The sequence below is a fragment of the Lepisma saccharinum genome, chromosome 11 (assembly GCF_977018435.1).
Source record: "Lepisma saccharinum chromosome 11, izLepSacc3.1, whole genome shotgun sequence".
NCBI classification, from domain to species: Eukaryota; Metazoa; Arthropoda; class Insecta; order Zygentoma; family Lepismatidae; genus Lepisma; species Lepisma saccharinum.
Genome location: NC_139239.1, coordinates 71,702,636 through 71,720,444, shown reverse-complemented (window position 1 = coordinate 71,720,444; position 17,809 = coordinate 71,702,636). Strand labels below are relative to the sequence as shown.

Sequence of the window (17,809 nt, the reverse complement as noted above, 5' to 3'; positions counted from 1 at the left end):
CAATTTGGTCTTAGTAGTGTATTGTTTCATTAAACAAAGGTTACTGGATCGTATTTAAATTGATCCGGAAAATATTCCTGCACCGAATTTAAATAGATCTTGGAAAAAAGGTTCTTGGACAGTGTTTAAATTCAGCCGTAAAACAAGGTTCCTGGACCGTATTTAAATTTTACCGAAAAAAGAGTTCCTGCACCGTATTTAAATTCATACGGAAAAAATGTTCCTTGACCGAATTGAGGCCTAGAACCCATTTACACTTGCTGATTTTCTCTCCCGGATGTGAAACGAATTTATTTACAATACCTAAACCATTAACAACCCTGGGATTGTTAAAGATTAGGGAACGCATACATTCTAATTTGTTCTATAGGATTCCGTTATAGGACCGGAACCTTTTCTTTCACACAATCTAAATTCGTACCAAGTTGTGAATTGTTTCATTTCAATATTGAACTTTGACCCTATTTAAACTGATCCAGAAAAAAATGTTCGTTGACCGTATTTAAATTATTCAGGAAATAAGGTTCCTGGACCGAAATTAAATTCATTTGAAAAAAATTCATGGACCGAATTGAAAACGTTACAGATGAAGAGGTTCCTTACGGTCCAGAACCCATTTACGCTTGCTGATTTTCTCTCCTGGATGGGAATTGAATTTATTTAAAATTCCTGGACCTTTAGCAACTCTGGCCTCCACCCGCATATGCAGACGCTGTGGCTGCTGCTTGCGGGAAAGTTGACTAGACATACAAATAAAATTAATCCAACGTTATATAGCGAATAATAGTTACTTACATAATAATATCATGAAATATGAGCCAAATTACTTATCAAGCATTTTCTGTTATTTGCCTATCCTAGTGGGAGCGAAAATCTTTTGCTCTTGGTGGTGAACTCGGTTCCTGCAAATTCAAGACGGCATTTTCTAATTTTCATTTCTATTTGGGCCGACAACTCTGTGGTGGAGTGGTTAGCAGGTTACGCTAATGTCCTGTGTTCGAATCCCGGCCTGAGAATGTGTCTTCTTTGTGATGGTCCTTTCATCAAGTTAATCTTAACTCATTCTCATCTTCACGATTAGCCAAAAAGTGTCAGAAAAGTGAAGTAAAATGAACCAAGTCAATCAATAATTTCTATTTCGTTATTTTACGCCGTTTTTTTCACCTCTTGGGTAAAATGCGACGATGAGATTGAATGATGATCCGAAGGAATAGCGATGCGAGACATGATGCAACCACACCTGCCCAAGGTCCAAACCTTGGACCTCTGGTTTCGTAGTGCGTCATGCTCATGTTTCAGGAGTGGAATCCTTTGAATGAAAAACTATAAAAGTAGGGTGAAAGAAAACACATTGTACTGTGCAAAAAAGCCATCTTTAGGTCCTCTAAAGAAAACTACAGTTATTCAGTAAAATTAATTTTGAAGGACAAAGCCTCCGAAGTGTTTTTCCATTCGGTGACGCGTGGTTATCACATCGAGTCCCATCTAGTTTTGAGAGTGGAATTCGCTTACATATTGATTTCAAGTAGCTTCTCAATTGTCTTCACGGAAAGACTAGAGCGCAATAATTTGAGCGCGAGGAAATTTTGTTGTTTCTATTGCCATCATATATTCAGTTTTGCACGTGCAAAGAAGATTACTTTTAAGAAACTAGATGTGTGCATAAAATTTCATATATATCTTCATCATTCTCCAATGTGTACAGTACGACGCCACAAAAGACTCGTGCATGTCCCATAGAATAGTGGTTAAGGGTGTCAGCTTGCACTAAAGGCTGCCGGATTCTATTCTGGTATAAACAATATACATGGGATGCCTATCTTGAACTCATTACACAAACATTTCATTTTCGCACCGTTGTCATACTTGAGCACTTGATTCCAGTACCTTTTTATATCTAAACTGATGGAAGAGGGTTTTCTGTACTTCTCAATTTTCTTCGAGCAAATTTACAAATCTAAGGAGTAAGGACTAATGAAATTGTTCTTGGTGTCTAAAAAATTTGACATAAGAGAAAATACATGGATTTTTAAAGACTGTCTAGAAATTTTTGGGGGCTACAGGAGAAAATAATGTTCTCTTCGAACAAAATTTTATATATATTTATATATACACACACAAATACTGTACATATACTTATGTAGGCCTATATGGTATATTGCTTATATGGTCTGTTGTAAGAACGGCCCTAGAGGCCGAAACATGCCCGCTCCAATAAAGGCAATTTTATTATTATTATTAATAGTTTGTTAGTTTTTAATGTGGTTTGATAGAAAAAAAAATCTTAAGTTTTAGGCCCCCCCGAACTGATCAACCTAATCTACGTCCCTGGTCACTCCTGTCTGAATCCATCTCCAATGTACGCAGTAGAGTACTGCATGAGGCCACTTTCGCTCACTCGAAGTCGTCCAAGTCTCCCATGTTCGAGTGTTTACAATGGAATATAATTTTAATGTGACACAAATCCTACGTAAAATATCCGTCCTGACAGTTTCAGCCAACAATCATCTATTTCATTTTCATACACCAATGCACTAGTAAGATAGACTAAACAAACTACATTTTAACATGGAGATAATGACTATGTTCACTCAAGTTTACTATCACAGACAAATGACGGTTAAATGTGTACTACTGGGCTTCAAGCATATACTGCTTGTTTTTCCCGTACAAGCATTATTCACTTGAGTGAAGCAGCTCCGTACGCTATCTAGCATCGTCTGTATGAACTATTTGACACTCAAACAAAATCTTCTCACTGCAGCTCTCTAGTATGCACTTTCACATCCATATTCCTTTGTGACAAACCGGGTATCCTGACCATCTTGTACTACCATACTTGTCTTGATGGGAGCCTATGGTATGCAGCACAAAAACAGCAAATGTTACAAACGTTCTATGCTCATACAAAAATCAAATCTCCAGTTTTCTACATCCTGAAGAAGAAACTGTGCACCAACAAACACTCTTCTCTTTCAGTTTGTGACCTCAAAAACAAAAAGAGTGCACTCTTCTGTTGTTGACAGTCCGTCAACAGGAGGCCGCTAACTCCCCCTTGTCTTCCCACTAGCTATATCTCCTTTGGTTCTCCACTGTGCTGCATTTATAGGTCATCAGCTGTCGCTATGCTGCATTGCTTCTGAACTTTTCTCCACAGAATATTTAGCCTAGCTATTTCATTTTTTTAAACGTCCACAGTAGTAAAACTGTGGTAAGTGTACACAAATGAAAAATAATGAATACCACTGTGCCAATTTTACACTCATAGATTTGTGACATTTTACATTTTAAAAAGGGTCTTCCCTTGTAGTTTTATGCTTAAGCTCTTAAAACATACATATTCTTTTATTTCAACCCAAAATGATCACTTTGTTGATTTGAAATTATTTAGTACATGTTTCATAGTTTCTACACCAATGAATAATCAGAGCAATATGCAATATACAATTCTTTACCAATCATCAGTTCACCAAGATTGCAAAGATGATTAAGGTGATCTCCTGCCCCGGCGAAGGTCTGAGCATTTTCCATGTAAGCTAATGGGATTTTCGGTCACGATTATCTCGAGAACCAGCAGACAAAAAAAATTTCAAATTTTAACTGAACACTGAGAACAGATGTTTCTAGAGAACCACTGATAAACATTTTCATTTTCTGCATCAACGTCCCAAAAATTAATTAATTAATTTGACTCTTTTTTTTTTTAGTTTTCTTGACAGAGCAACAGAACCGTGTTCATGACTAATGAGCTGGGAGGAGGGAGACCCGAGGCGAGCTCACCAGAAGTTTTAGAGCTGCAGAAACCGGCTTCGGGTATAATATCCGGAAAGAAAAGCTCTGGGAAGATCGAACTGGTTATTTTTGAAATTATAGAACTAGATTGAAAATGGACAGAAGAAAGAAGTGTTCAGAAATGCGAATAGTATCAGCACAGATATACTCGTATATTCACTTTGTCTGGGGTATGAAATTTCTGGAAGAACCGAAATGGTGAAAGTATGCTGTAAAGCATTGTTGTTCTCAAGGTGGGGTTGAGGGTGGCATATTCCCCAGTATCTCAGATGTCAAGAAGAGAAATGAATTACATAATGTCCATTTCAAAAAATATTTTGGCAATGGAATAAAATATTGATATTCTGTGATGACAAAAAAGTAAAATATCTGTCTTATCACTGCCGTAAGCAGAGGGGGAGCTGAAGGGCTAGAGCCCCTCCCGAAATTTTAAGAAAATCAAATAAACCACAGGTTAAATAGTTCATGAACATCTGGATAATGAATTTCTAACAATTGTCCAGATCAGCCTCCCCCCCCCCCCCATGGCCAATAGTTCATCCCCCCAGATCATGTCATAATTCCCATAAAGTATTTTATTACGACACTGTCCTATTACTGAAAGTAATTTTTTTTAGCTTTTTTCCATTTCTCCAAAGTATTACTTTTCTTCATCTAGCGGATTAAATATGGTGCACCTAGTAGCAAAAGGGACTTGGAACCAATTATAGTGAATCAATTACTAATCAAATATGTTCCTCTCTGCCTCATCACACACATTGCAGCACGATGTCCTTTTTATACATATATTTTAGAAAAAATATATTGAATTTTATGATACTGAAAGGAAAAATATCCCTTACCAAGAATTTTGATTGCGCGGTCTGAGTCATTATTTCCTCCTCCTTCCTGTTGGCATTCCTGGCCCAAATTGATGCTCCATAAAATGTAAAAATCCGTACATCCTGGTTCTCTGGTTGAAGCAGCTTACGGTGTGAAGTGAAATGAACAGCCATTTTATGTCCGTGGCATGTGCCCGGTGTGTGCATTTTGTGTAGCTATATCATAGGGTCTTGTTCCCTACTCTTCTGCTGGACATGTCAAGTAATATTTTTTACTTTCATTTCATATTGTGCAGGCCCGTAGCCAGGAATTCTTTGCAGGAGGGGCAAAGTCAATCCTAGAGGGGGCAAATTTTAAATATATTGTGTCACATTGGCAGAAATAGCAGGGTACACAGAGACATTTGCCCCGTCCCCAAAAGAGATAAGTAACAGAAACTGGATGATATCTTGAAACTGCAACGAACAAAAAAACTTCCGAGCACCATCAAATAGCAATATTTCGATGATGACCTTTCCAGATTGCTAAAGAATATAAAGTTTAACATAAATAGGCTAATAGGGACTGTATCTACTTGATATTTACAGGTCGATAATGTTAAAAGACGATTAATATGTACCAACAGCTTTGGTCCTCTCTGCAGAACTGATTAAGGGAGCCCTTTATAAATCATCCTTCATAATGATTCCCTCTAGTTTCCAGTAGGCAAGATTTTTACGTACAAAGGAATCTAACGAGAATACAACACCATTGTGTTGTGTTATGCAAGGAAAATCGAATTAATTAAATAATAATGGTTGCATATTATCTACACTTGATGAATTGTGTAAAAATTTGTAATACATTTTTTTGTACTTGCTAAAACATGAGTCACTTAGTCCACCACGGAATCTATTTCCTTCAAAGGGGAGTCTCTTGCATCACTACAGACAATTTTTGTCTACTAGTTACGTTAACCATTTTGCAAAATATTGTGTGAATTGTATTACATTATAGTTGAAATACATGTTTTGACACCTGACAAACAAATAAGAATACCTTGATTGATCAATGAGTTCTTGGATTACAATGTCATCATTAATATTTCATATTAATTTTCATATAGATCGTTTGGCTCCCAGGGCCGACTCCTGCCGCCCCATAGCTATGGCTCTGGACTTGGACTATAAGAATAGAAGGAAATGCGAGCGAAGCAATCAAGAAAATTTTACGAAATGTATTTTTTTATTTGTATAAAATTTGAAATCGAGGGGGGGGGGTGCAATTGTCCCTCTGTACCCCTTGCAAGTGCCCTTTGCCGTCTGGAAGAAAAATGCAAGAAACACGTAAAAACTAATTCCATCATGAGTATCCAATTGTCCTGCTATTCTTAGATTCTCCTAGTCTTGTTGTTTTACTTCAATGTTTGCTTCCCCTAGAATGGATCTCCGTCCAAAGTCGGGGGGGGGGGGGGGGGCAATGCCCCTGTGGTTGCGGCACTGTTTATAAGTGTATCTTCATCAATTTCACGTCATCACTCATTGTTGCGATTAGCTACGTGGCAGAAAAGCAAAGAAAAGTAACAAAAATCAAATATCCACTCCCTCCTCTCTCTACCATATGAATCACTATTACCAAAAGGTAGACTTGGGAAACAAAAATTTAAGCAGTTCCAAGTTCATAGCAACGCATCTAAGAAAAACTTCCGAACACATTAGGCACCTTTAATATAAGACTAATCAAAATGTCACAACTGTTCTACATACTGAAAATTGCGAAATCATTTCCCGAAGTTTGAATCTGGAAGTGAATTTTCCCCCCAATCCTGATACGACATTATACGGAATCCCATACACCCTAATAATGAGTGATTGATTTGGTGTTTTAAGTCCACTTTATGCACAGTAAGGCTAATCGGGACTGGACCTACAGTTTAAAGTGAGATCCGAACCACTATGTGCCTCCCCCGGGTATTGAACCCGGGACCCCTTGATTACAAGGTGACGACGCTACCACTGTGCCATTGGGGAAGCCTATATACAACCTAATAAATCACAAAATCAATAAGTGTCTTTGTTATGTTGCTAGAGTAACACATGATATAATTGTAAGGATTAGTGCAAATTCTAGGTAGGAATGTGTTCTGCATTTTTCACAGGGGGGGCAAGGCAGGCTCTCGGGGGGGGGGGGGCAGTTGCCCCCCCCTGCCTCCCTCTAGCTACGGGACTGATATTGTGGCTGGCAGCAGTAACAGATTTGAAGGGGGACTTACGAAATCTCCCCCTCTCTACATTTTCTTCCCTCACCTCTACATCTTATTTACTTTCCAACCAGGGAAGGAATTTCCCCCTTCCATTTGTCCTGTATTTTTTGTCCTTATTAATGAATGTCCATAGTTAATTTCATGGCCTCTCCAATGGCACAGTGGTAGCGTTGTCGTCTTGTAATCAAGGGGTCCTGGGTTTGATTCCCGGTGGAGGCCCATAGTGGTTCGGATCCCACTTTAAACTGTAGGTCCATTCCCTATTAGCCTTACTGTGCATAAAGTGGAGTTAAAACACCAATTTAATCAATTAATAGTTAATTTCACACTAGTAAGTTAGTGTTAATTGTCGGGTTTTTCAATAAAATTTCAATTAAATTGGTAGTTTGCAAGGAAATTTTGAAAAATTTTCTTGCTTGCAAATCTAACGTTACTGTACAATTTACGTCAAGTTTTTACTTGATAGTTAGTATACGTGCCCCCTAAATTATTGTACGTTTTCAATGTAATACAAAGGATTTTGCTGTCAAGTTCGTGTTCCTCATAGAAATCTCTATCAACTGTTCTGAGTGTGTACAAATATGATTCAATGTTTTACTTGAAGCTAAAAATAATGCATTTTACACGTTTGCACGTAATAATAACAATAATGATGAACGTTATTTGAATATTTGCATTTTGGTATACTTTACTTTGAACTAAGTCCACAGCCAGGCAGGGGTCAGGGGGCTGAGCTCCCCTTGGCACTGTCGTCAGCCATCTTGATATTCACAACTTAATGAAGGATGAATTCATAGAACATGAATATTATGTATTTTGCTTGTATGATATTAATATCTGTATCATCAAAAGCAGTATGGAATGTGTAGTAAAGGACGATGTCAGTAGCAGTCAATTAACACTTACAAGAGATGTTTTAGAAGATATAGAAAAAATAACTGTAGTATGTATGATATTTCTAAATCATTTACCTTTATTACTGTTAAACTTTCGAAAATGGACTTGGTTTACAAAGTAAACCTGTAGTATGATGGCAGCCTCTCTTGGGCCCTACCACCTGTGAGACAGCTCTTAGAGATCCCTCCTTGTGTGTGGCATGCTTCATGCGGTTAGTAATGTTGTTAACTACTTGAAAACACACCTAGCGTGTGTTGCAAACCCAACTTCTGCTTTTTGGCACTTTTCGGGATATCTCATTTTGAAGAAGAAAAAAAAGGGAGATTGTGATTGCCTGTCCTCAATGAACAAGTTAAGATTAATTGAGATGACGTTTGTGTGGGAAAGCTTCCACTTAGGGGCTTCAATTTGAAAAAAAAGGTGGTATGCATGTGACTGCCACACGAGAGATCCGGGGTCGATTCTCATGGTGGGTGATTTAAGGTTGGAATTTCCCCAGCCTGTCTCCGCATAAAGTGGATCTGTGGCTCAATCAAATTGCACAAATCAATTAGCACCTGGGGGAAGGGGGGGCTAAAGGTGGCCGGAGCATGGTACTGATCACGTCACCTACAAAAGGACCGAGATCAAATGTGTGGGACCCTACCCTCAAATTGAAATGATTGATTTAATAGTTAATTGGTCTCTTAATGTACCCATTATAGTCCAGATAAAAAAGGTAAAGTGCTCCCCTGTGCTTAACACCATGCCATTAAGTCATATAGGGGGTGTGGGGTTAACGCCCCACACTTTCTTGATCCGGTCGAGAGTGGGCATGATGTGATCAGCATTACGCCCTTGACCGACTTTACCCCCCAGGGTTTCCCCCAGGTACCCATGTTTTTCGACGCTGGGTGGGCACCGGCGCCACTTCCGTTAGAAAAGTTCCCGGATCTGAAACAGCTGGTTATCGAACCTGGGACCTTTAGCATGGTAGTCAGACGCATTACCGACTGAGCCCCCGCGGCCACCAGGGGCATTTGTAATCCCGTGGGTTTTTGAATGAAGGGAATATATGACTACCGGTAATTAATGTACATACGGAACATACTTTATAGGTATAAATAATATGTTTTTTTGTTGTTTTTTTAATTCGGTTTATGCACAGAAAGAAATGCCAGCCTACAGTTTAAGTGGAGTCCGAACCACAATGTGCCTCCACCGGGTATCGACCTCTGGACTCCTTGATTACAGGGCAATGACGTTATACCACTACGCCAACTGGAAGGTTTGCATATAAATACATATATACTAGGGATGGCCAACAATGTAAAGTTCAGGGTAACTAGAACCGGGTACCTGGATCTGGGTCCTAGAACTGAGTGTCCATTGATTGACTGATTAATTTAGTTATTTTTCGTCGCTTTCTGCTATGTTTGGATAATTGCGACAATGATAAAGAATGGGGATTAGATGAAATTGTTGAACGGACACTCACAAAGAACTCCTATACTCTAGCCTGGTTTCGAACCCATGGGACCTGGCATTTTAACACACTATGCTAACCACTTTGTTCACAGTTCAGCCCAAGTGTCCGGATTTCGGGTTGTGGATGTATGAATTTTACATAATAGTCCAGGGCATATGTCAATATTTCTATAGTCCGTGGGTTTTTGAATGAAGGGAATATATGACTACCGGTAATACGTTGCTGGTGTGGTACACAATAACGTACTACCAGGTGTTTTGCCCACAATTGTGGCAGAAGGCTTGTGTGACATCATAAATCCAAAATGGCTACTGCTTCATGCACTAACTAAGAAAATCCATCATAACTCCTTTAATAGTGGTTTTGGAAAAAAAAAATATAGATACATGTTTTGTTCAGAATTAAAAGAGGAACAAAATTTATTCTTAGTTTTTTTTTCATATCTCTCACTGTTATGGAGATATATCTAGTGAAACCATTTTGTGCCCTTTGTATTGCCTGTGTGACATCATACATACATACATACATTAACAAACAAAAACGACCAAATCTCCTTAACTCCTTTAGGAGTAATTTTCACCATTTGTAAGTTCGTTGGGTTTTTACACGAAGGGAAGACATGTGTATGGAGGATGCTATCATTTGGAAGCATACAATCATGTATTACTACAGGTGTTTTGCTACATTATGTGTCAGAGACCATACATGCCTTCCCAAATCCAATTCCCTTGGAGGTTGTGCCCATGAAATACTGTCCATAACCTGATTTAGAGTTCATTTATCAGATTTTTCCAGTGGCATTTTATGTAAATAAATATTATTATCAATATCATTACTATTATTATAAATATTACAGTCGAGGAGTAATAACATTGCCTGTGAATTCCGCATTGTCTTTTGAAATTTAAGCAACTCACCTGTCATCAAGATTGAGAGTGGTTGTAATAATTTGGGAAATATGATGTCATCAATATAGTCACTCTATTCAAATTCCTCGTCACTCTGATCCGAGTCTCTGTCCTGTAAGTCATTGTTTTCACACTTTTCTTCATTTGCACTACAAAGACACAATTCAGTACGTTGCAGGCACTGATCTCAGCATATGCATGAACATTTCCTCTTTCTGCAACCACATTTCAACTGCAATCTTCTCTGAAGTTCTAGGTAGTGTGAATATGACAAGAATGATCTTTTTGTCATCCTCATTTTCTTCTTTCTCCATTCAACAGCCTATTGGGCTGGGTAGATTTAGACGTTTCTTTTCTGCTTTTATTTCACTCCAATACTTGGAAGTAACTTCTCCTGGTGAAAGGTGTGAGGGTCACTTTGGTGGCAGCGTTCACACTATCTGTTAATGGTATTCCAGTTTGTGTTCGTACTTGCAAAGAAGGCAAAAAAGTGGTTGTTGAACGCATTTGATGGCGCAGAAGATGATGTGCTTGAATCTCTTGCAAATCTTGGTTCTTCTGGATTCGATGAACAAGATGACTGAATGAATGAATGAATTATTTTATTTTACTTCTCATTTCTGCTACTTTTGGCTAATTTCAAAGATGAAATAGATGAATGGACAATCACAAACACATATGGGCAGCACACAACTCAAGTCCCATGGGTCCACACGCCAGAGCATTGATTGATTGAGTTGATGTTTTATTTAAGTCCACTTTATGCACAGTAAAGCTAATTGGGACTGGACCTACAATTTAAAGTGGGATCTGAACCACTATATGTGCCTCCACCAGTTAACGAACTCGGGATCCCTTGATTACAAGGCGACGACGATACCACTGCGCCATCGGGGAGGCCTTAGACGTCAGAGCAATGTTAGTCTGCAAAATGCAGTCCAGGGTGTACTTCATGGAAGTGAGGTTGATATTTGGGTGTGTCTTACAATATGATGACAGGATTTTGCATGACACCAAAATCAAATATTTCAGCAAATTACTATGGTATCTGTTCGAGAAAAGGGATGTTCAAGGCTCACGTCTTGCTCCAACCAAAGTTCCCCTCACACCTTTTATCAGATGGAGTTATTTCCAAGTATTGGAGTCAAATAAAAGCAGAAAAGGATCATCCAAATCTACCCATCCCAATAGGCTGTTGATGGGGAAAAGAGAAAATGAGGATGACAAGAAGATCATTGCTGTCATATTAGCAGTGTCTAGAGATCCAGAGAATGTTGAATGAGGAAGTCACAGGCGACTTCAATACTCCTTTACCATAATACGGTAGTGTCCAAAATGTAGAAAAATGGAAGGAGGAGATCTGCACAATCACCATAAATAATCATCAAGGAGTGTAAGTAACTCACCTTACGCGCATAGGCAACAGTGCTGCTAGTGTCAAATAGACCCGTGATTGAAAGGTAAACAAAACACAGCATATCAGAACAAGAGTGCCTCATTCTGTATCGAAAGCTCATTGTCATTGGAGGACAATCTCTTGGTAAAGTGTTCAATGTACAGTAAGAACATGGCACAAAGACATCAGCAAAGAATAATCGGACGTCTGGAAGCAGGTCAAACACAGACTGAAGTCACGGCAGCGTTGACTGTGCCACAGTCATTTCCAGGTTTTGGCGGTTCCAAGACACAGTAGATGTTTATGGTAGGCCAGAACAAGGTTGTCAACGAGTAGCAACACCACAACAGTCCTAAAAGCTTGCAGCCACCTCAGGGGTTAGAGTTTCTCTTGCCAAACTGTGTACCGGAGACTCAGGACAGCTGGTTTATATGTGTGTCGCGCTTGATCCAGTGCACAGAAGGGCCCGCTTACTGTGGAGTCAGCATCATCGAAATTGAACCCTAAACGAACGGAGGAACGTGCTCTTTCACAGATCAGTTCAGATTCAGTTTGCAAAATGATTCCCGTCACACATTCATCTGGAGAGAATTTCGATCACAATTTTATCCAAGGAATATTGTGGAAAGGGATCAGTTTGGTCGAGATGGAATACTGGTATGGGAAGACATCATGCTCAATGGACGTACAGAGCTACACGTCTCTGCTGGAGGTACTCTTATGTCCAGAGGCACAGCAATGAGGTACTCCAACAACATGTGCGACTTTTCAGAGGCGCAGTCGGTTCAGACTTCAACTTCAAGGATGGAAAGATGATAATACAACAAACCAATTGGTGGATGACTTTCTTGAAGGTGAAGTGACCACATGGACTGGCCACCAAGGTCCCCAGACATAAATCCTGTAGTGTCTTAACACGTTCACTGCTGAAAGCGCCGATCGGCGTCTGGGTGATTTCTCCCGATATGCGTTGGACGCCGATTGGCGCTTCACGTTCACTTCGTGCAGAGTTGATTTTGGCGGGAGATCAGCCTGCCAGTTTTACTGCAGCCATTGTCGTACTGAATGTGGCGGTAGATGAAGTTTAGATTTAGTTCATTGTTGCATTCGTTGCGAAGTACTGCAGAAAATGAATCGTGAAAGATGCGAGGAAATGAATCGGCCTCTTACTTCATCAAGGGCTAAACATATTGATATCGAGAGCATGACTATTAGTGAACTGGATAATATATCTGTCACAGGTACCCTTAGGGCTAACAGAAAAAACAACCCACACACAGTCACAGGAGCGAAACTCAAAAAGGGGGAAACACAGGGAAATACTCTGATGGAGGCATCATGATCGGCAAGTTGCACGATAAAAGGGATGTGCTTTATGTATCTATAGAATTTCCAAATGAGTTAGTTGAGATCATAAATAAAAGATATGAAAAAAACACATGAAACCACTTCCGATTGTACAGTACAATTGCTACATGTCGGGAGTAGACAGACAGGACCAAATGATGGCTTACTACCCAAGTGATCGCAAGCCAATAAGGTGGTATAAAAAACTGTTTGTCCACTACGTATAGCTTATGGTTCTAAATGCTTTCCACCTCCACAACAAATACACTGTAAACAAAACAATGAACCTATATGATTTCAGATTGGTTATAATTAGACACTTGCTGTCCTTCAAATCAGCCAGACCGGAAGTTCTTAGAACTCCTTCAAGAAAATCAGATCATCTACCAACAAAGTGTCCGCAAGGACCAAAGGGAAGAACAATGTGGAAGAAATGTCGGGAATGCAAGAAAAATGGAAAGAGAACCAACACTATTTACAACTGTGTAATCTGTCCTGGTACTCCTGGACTGTGTTTGCATCCATGGTTTTATAATTATCACAAACAAGTAAAGTAATGATTTGAAAATAATGTCTGTATGTCATGTAAAGAATATGTAGAAGTTTTGATGTACCAATATTTTGTTTGCTGTATGTACAAGTAATAAGTATGTAATTTTTTTATCTCTAAAAACTAAAGCAATTATTTGTATAACATTATATAACATAATAAATCATAATTTTTAACAACTCCCTCAGAATTGTATGTTGTGAATGTAGCTAAAAACAAAAGTATCAGTGGGCGCCTTTCGGCGTCTTCAGCACAGAGCAAGGAAATTTGATGCTGTGTGCTAATGGCGCCGAAAGGGGTCCACCGGCATATTTGTTCATGATGTCTTCCATAAAAAAAAAATAATGTGTTTTATGTTGTCTAGTAACTACAAGGAACCATAAAAATGGAACCAGCTGCCTGTAGAACTCTTGAACCACCTTGTAAATAGCATGCTACGTCGTTGCAAGGTTGTGTAGCTGTTAGGGGTAACTTCACCCCATACAAGTCTCTTTTTTCGTCAAGGAAGTATCTTCTATTTTCTTATTCTTTGCACTAAAAAAACAATTGTTAATTTCATGCATTCTACTCTATTGTAAACCATATAACGTTTTGATTAATTTTCACTATGTTTCATGCAGTTCTGTCACTTTATTAATAAAACTTTTTCTCATATCTTACTCATGCTTAACTTTTGGACACTACTGTAGTTATAAAAATTATAACAATACTTTTCACATTTTAATTATTAACAGAAAATGCCTCTGGAAAATTCTGATAATCGAACTCTAAATCAGGATATGGACAGTATATCATGTGCAGAACCTCCAAGGTGGCCATTTTCGATTTTGGACGTCATGTATGTTTTCTGACACACTGTAATACATGATTGCATGCCTCCAAATGAAAGCATCCTCCAAACACATGTCTTGCCTTCGTGTAAAAACCCAACAAACTTACAAATGGTCAAACTTACTCCTAAAGGAGTTAAGGAGATATGGTCGTTTTTGTTTGTTAATGCCTACAGACGCAGCCATCTTGGACGTATGATGTCACACAGGTAATACGCCACAATAGTAGGCATCAACAAATTATCACAGGCAGTAATTTTCCCCCTTTATATGCCAAAATGTCAAGTAAAGTGTAAAATATGCATAGAATTCTTGCAGAAAAGGGCACAAAATGGTTTCACTAGATACATCTCCATAACAGTGCGAGATATGAAAAAAATCTAAGAATCAATTTTGTTCCTTTTTCAATTCTGAACGAAACATGTATCTATATTTTTTTTCCAAAACTACTATTAAAGGAGTTATGATGGATTTTCTTAGTTAGTGCAAGAAGCAGTAGCTATTTTGGATATATGATGTCACTCAGGCCTTCTGCCACAATTGCGGGAAAAACACCTGGTAGTACGTTATTGTGTACCACACTAGCAACGTATTACTGGTAGTCATATATTCCCTTCATTCAAAAACCCACGGACTATAGAAATATTGACATATGCCCTGGACTATTATGTAAAATTCATACATCCACAACTCGAAATCCGGACACTTGGGTCGAACTGTGAGCAAAGTGGTTAGCATAGTGTGTTAAAACTCCAGGTGCCATGAGTTCGAAACCAGGCTAGAGTATAGTTCTTCTTTGTGAGTGTCAGTTCAACAATTTCATCTATCATTGTCGCAATTATTATCCAAACATAGCAGAAAGCGACGAAAAATAACCAAATTAATCAGTCAATCAATGGGCACTCCGTTCTAGGACCCAGATCCAGGTACCCGGTTCTAGTTACCCTGAACTTTACATTGTTGGCCATCCCTAGTATATATGTATTTATATGCAAACCTTCCAGTTGGCATAGTGGTATAATGTCATTGCCCTGTAATCAAGGAGTCCAGAGGTCGATACCCGGTGGAGGCACATTGTGGTTCGGACCCCATTTTAAACTGTAGGCTGGCTATTCTTTCCGTGCGTTTAAAAAAAAAAAGAAAAGAAGTTATTTATACCTATAAAGTATGTTCCGTATCTACATTAATAATGGAACAACATGCAATAGTGTATTTTACATTAACAATAATAATGCCACAATCAGCCCTGTTACGGGAACGCCACTGCTTTAGAAACATAATTGATCCTCAGTAAGTTGACGCATATTCTCGCATAACATCCCAACTTCATATTTTCGTGGGTTCGGAACACCGCCAATTTCATTCCACCATTTCTATTGTACAATTTAAAAGCTACCCAGTTAGAAGTTCAAAAGACATGTTGTTTTCTGTTCAACTTCTAAACCTGTTGTGTGCTGTTCTAAACCACCCACCATGTTCCAACCCTCTTTCTACAAGGTTGTTAGGTGACCGCAAGCACCTGCAGTGACCTCGCCGGCCAGCAGCAGTGTTGCACTGTCAAGTAAAAAAAAAAAAAAAAAAAAAAAATGGAAATAAAAATACATTGATTAATTTTCAGGACGTTGATGCAGAAAATGAAAATATTAATTAGTGGTTCTCTAAAAACATCCTTTCTCGGTGTTCAGTTAAAATTTGAAAATTTACTGTCAACTGGTTCTAGAGATAATCGTGACCAAAGTTACCCCAATAAGCTTTCATGTAAAATGCTCACACTTTTCGCCGGAGTATGAGATCGCCTTAAGAATATGGAAAAAAAATTGAAAATGCAACCCACCGTTCTTCACCTCGTTTCCACTGCTTCAATTTCCTACTGAATTCTGGGAATTTCATATCTACTCTTCTAGTCGGAGGTGTAAAATTAACACTTTGATCTTGAAGTTTTTTGTCATCAAAGTACTTAAATTTGTGGTTTCTTGACAAAAACACTGTGAAATCACCTTGACCAATGTTTTGCTCTAAATATTCAAGGTCCCATTTTGTTGTTGCTGGAGCAACCAGGTTAGAATCTGTGATGATAACAGGTTTCTGGAAAGGAAAGAAGAGTAAACAAGTAAGTACATGGTACACTTGAATCCATCCATACATGAACACCCACACACATTATGTATGTATTAACACATGAAGGTTCAAAAATAATTGAAATACGCCTAAATTTTTATCAATTAAAAACTGTTATAAATAAAAAATTACATGACACATTAACAATTAGATTTCATGTCACAACTTATTGAACTTTTCATCTTAACCTTCCAAAATTATTTGTGTTGTTAGCTTTAAATTCTTAACTAATTAATGTAGGGCTCAAAAATTGGATAAGTTGTATATATTGGGGTTGAAGTCGAACAACAAAATACTTTGCAGATTTTTCAAATTTCTTAATTAGCAGCAAAGGTCTGAAACTGTGATTATATGAGCAGTTCAGGAGTAAAACTTGATAAGCCACTAAGCATTAAACTGAGAAAACTGCAGGTGAAAGTTTGCCCATTACATTGTGACTTACCCAGATGTTCCTCTGTGTTTCTGACCATCACTGGCTACTGTACAGCAACTGCATCTAATGGTAACTCAATTGGTACCCTTGACCCTCTGTACCCCCTTGAGAAAGTGAAATATTTGTATGGTTTATGAAGATTATGTTATTTATGAACGTTTTCAGTTATTTTTAGCTCACGGAAATGTGTTATTGTGAAGTAAAGAACATCTATTGTTTTACTTTACCGTGAAGCATAACAACCCGAAAGCTTCACACAAGTGAATATAGCACCCAAAATGACATTCCACAAAAGCAGCTATAATTTTACGTAGTTAGGTTAGGATTGCTAGGTTTGGTACTGATATTTATTTTCGACGTGTTCTTTCGCTATTTTAATGTGCATACAAACAGTTATTACTAACAAAAAGGGGCAAAAGTATTCCGAAATTGCATGTTTTTAATTTCGAAAACCACATTTTGGGATCAAATATCTCCGTTATTTGTGCTTCCTAATTCTGGAACCACTTTTCTATTAGTAAAAACATTGAAATCTGTCAATTTAAAAAAAATTCCACATAACTCTCAAGGGGGTGCAGTGGGTCAACAGCCCCACTCAATTTTGAATGGAGTGTATGCTATCAAGTTTTACTCCCTAGCAACTCATATAACCCAGGAGCTATTCGGTTTTGAGCTTATATATAAAGCTTATTTGTTGCTCAATATACAGTTATAAATAAACGTTTGCTAAAATTTCCAAAAATCTACTTTATGCACAGAAAGGCTAATCGTGACTGGAACTACAGTTTAAAGTAGTTTCTGAACCACTGTGTGCTTCCAGTGTGTATTGAACTCGGAAAACTGTGCATACAGAGTAGCCAGCCATGCAATAACAGTGATATTTATGTAAGTATCTTGTAAACTAAAGCAAGAAATTACAATGAATTGTGAAGTAAATTTGTGTAAAAGGCAGGGTTGGCATTTTGCCCAGGTTTTTTTGTTTTTTTTTTCCCAGATAAAACCAGAT

The 17,809-nt window shown here is 38.3% G+C and overlaps 1 protein-coding gene across 1 annotated transcript in view; it reads right to left on the bottom strand.

The window, feature by feature from the left end:
* Positions 1–17,809, bottom strand: part of LOC145994915 (hypoxia-inducible factor 1-alpha inhibitor-like) — a 49,256-nt gene that overhangs the window by 24,956 nt on the left and 6,491 nt on the right. Inside the window, exon 2 of the mRNA XM_083131396.1 lies at positions 16,087–16,337. Within this exon, the coding sequence (XP_082987522.1) occupies positions 16,087–16,337 (251 nt within the window). The remainder of the gene's footprint in view (positions 1–16,086; positions 16,338–17,809) is intronic.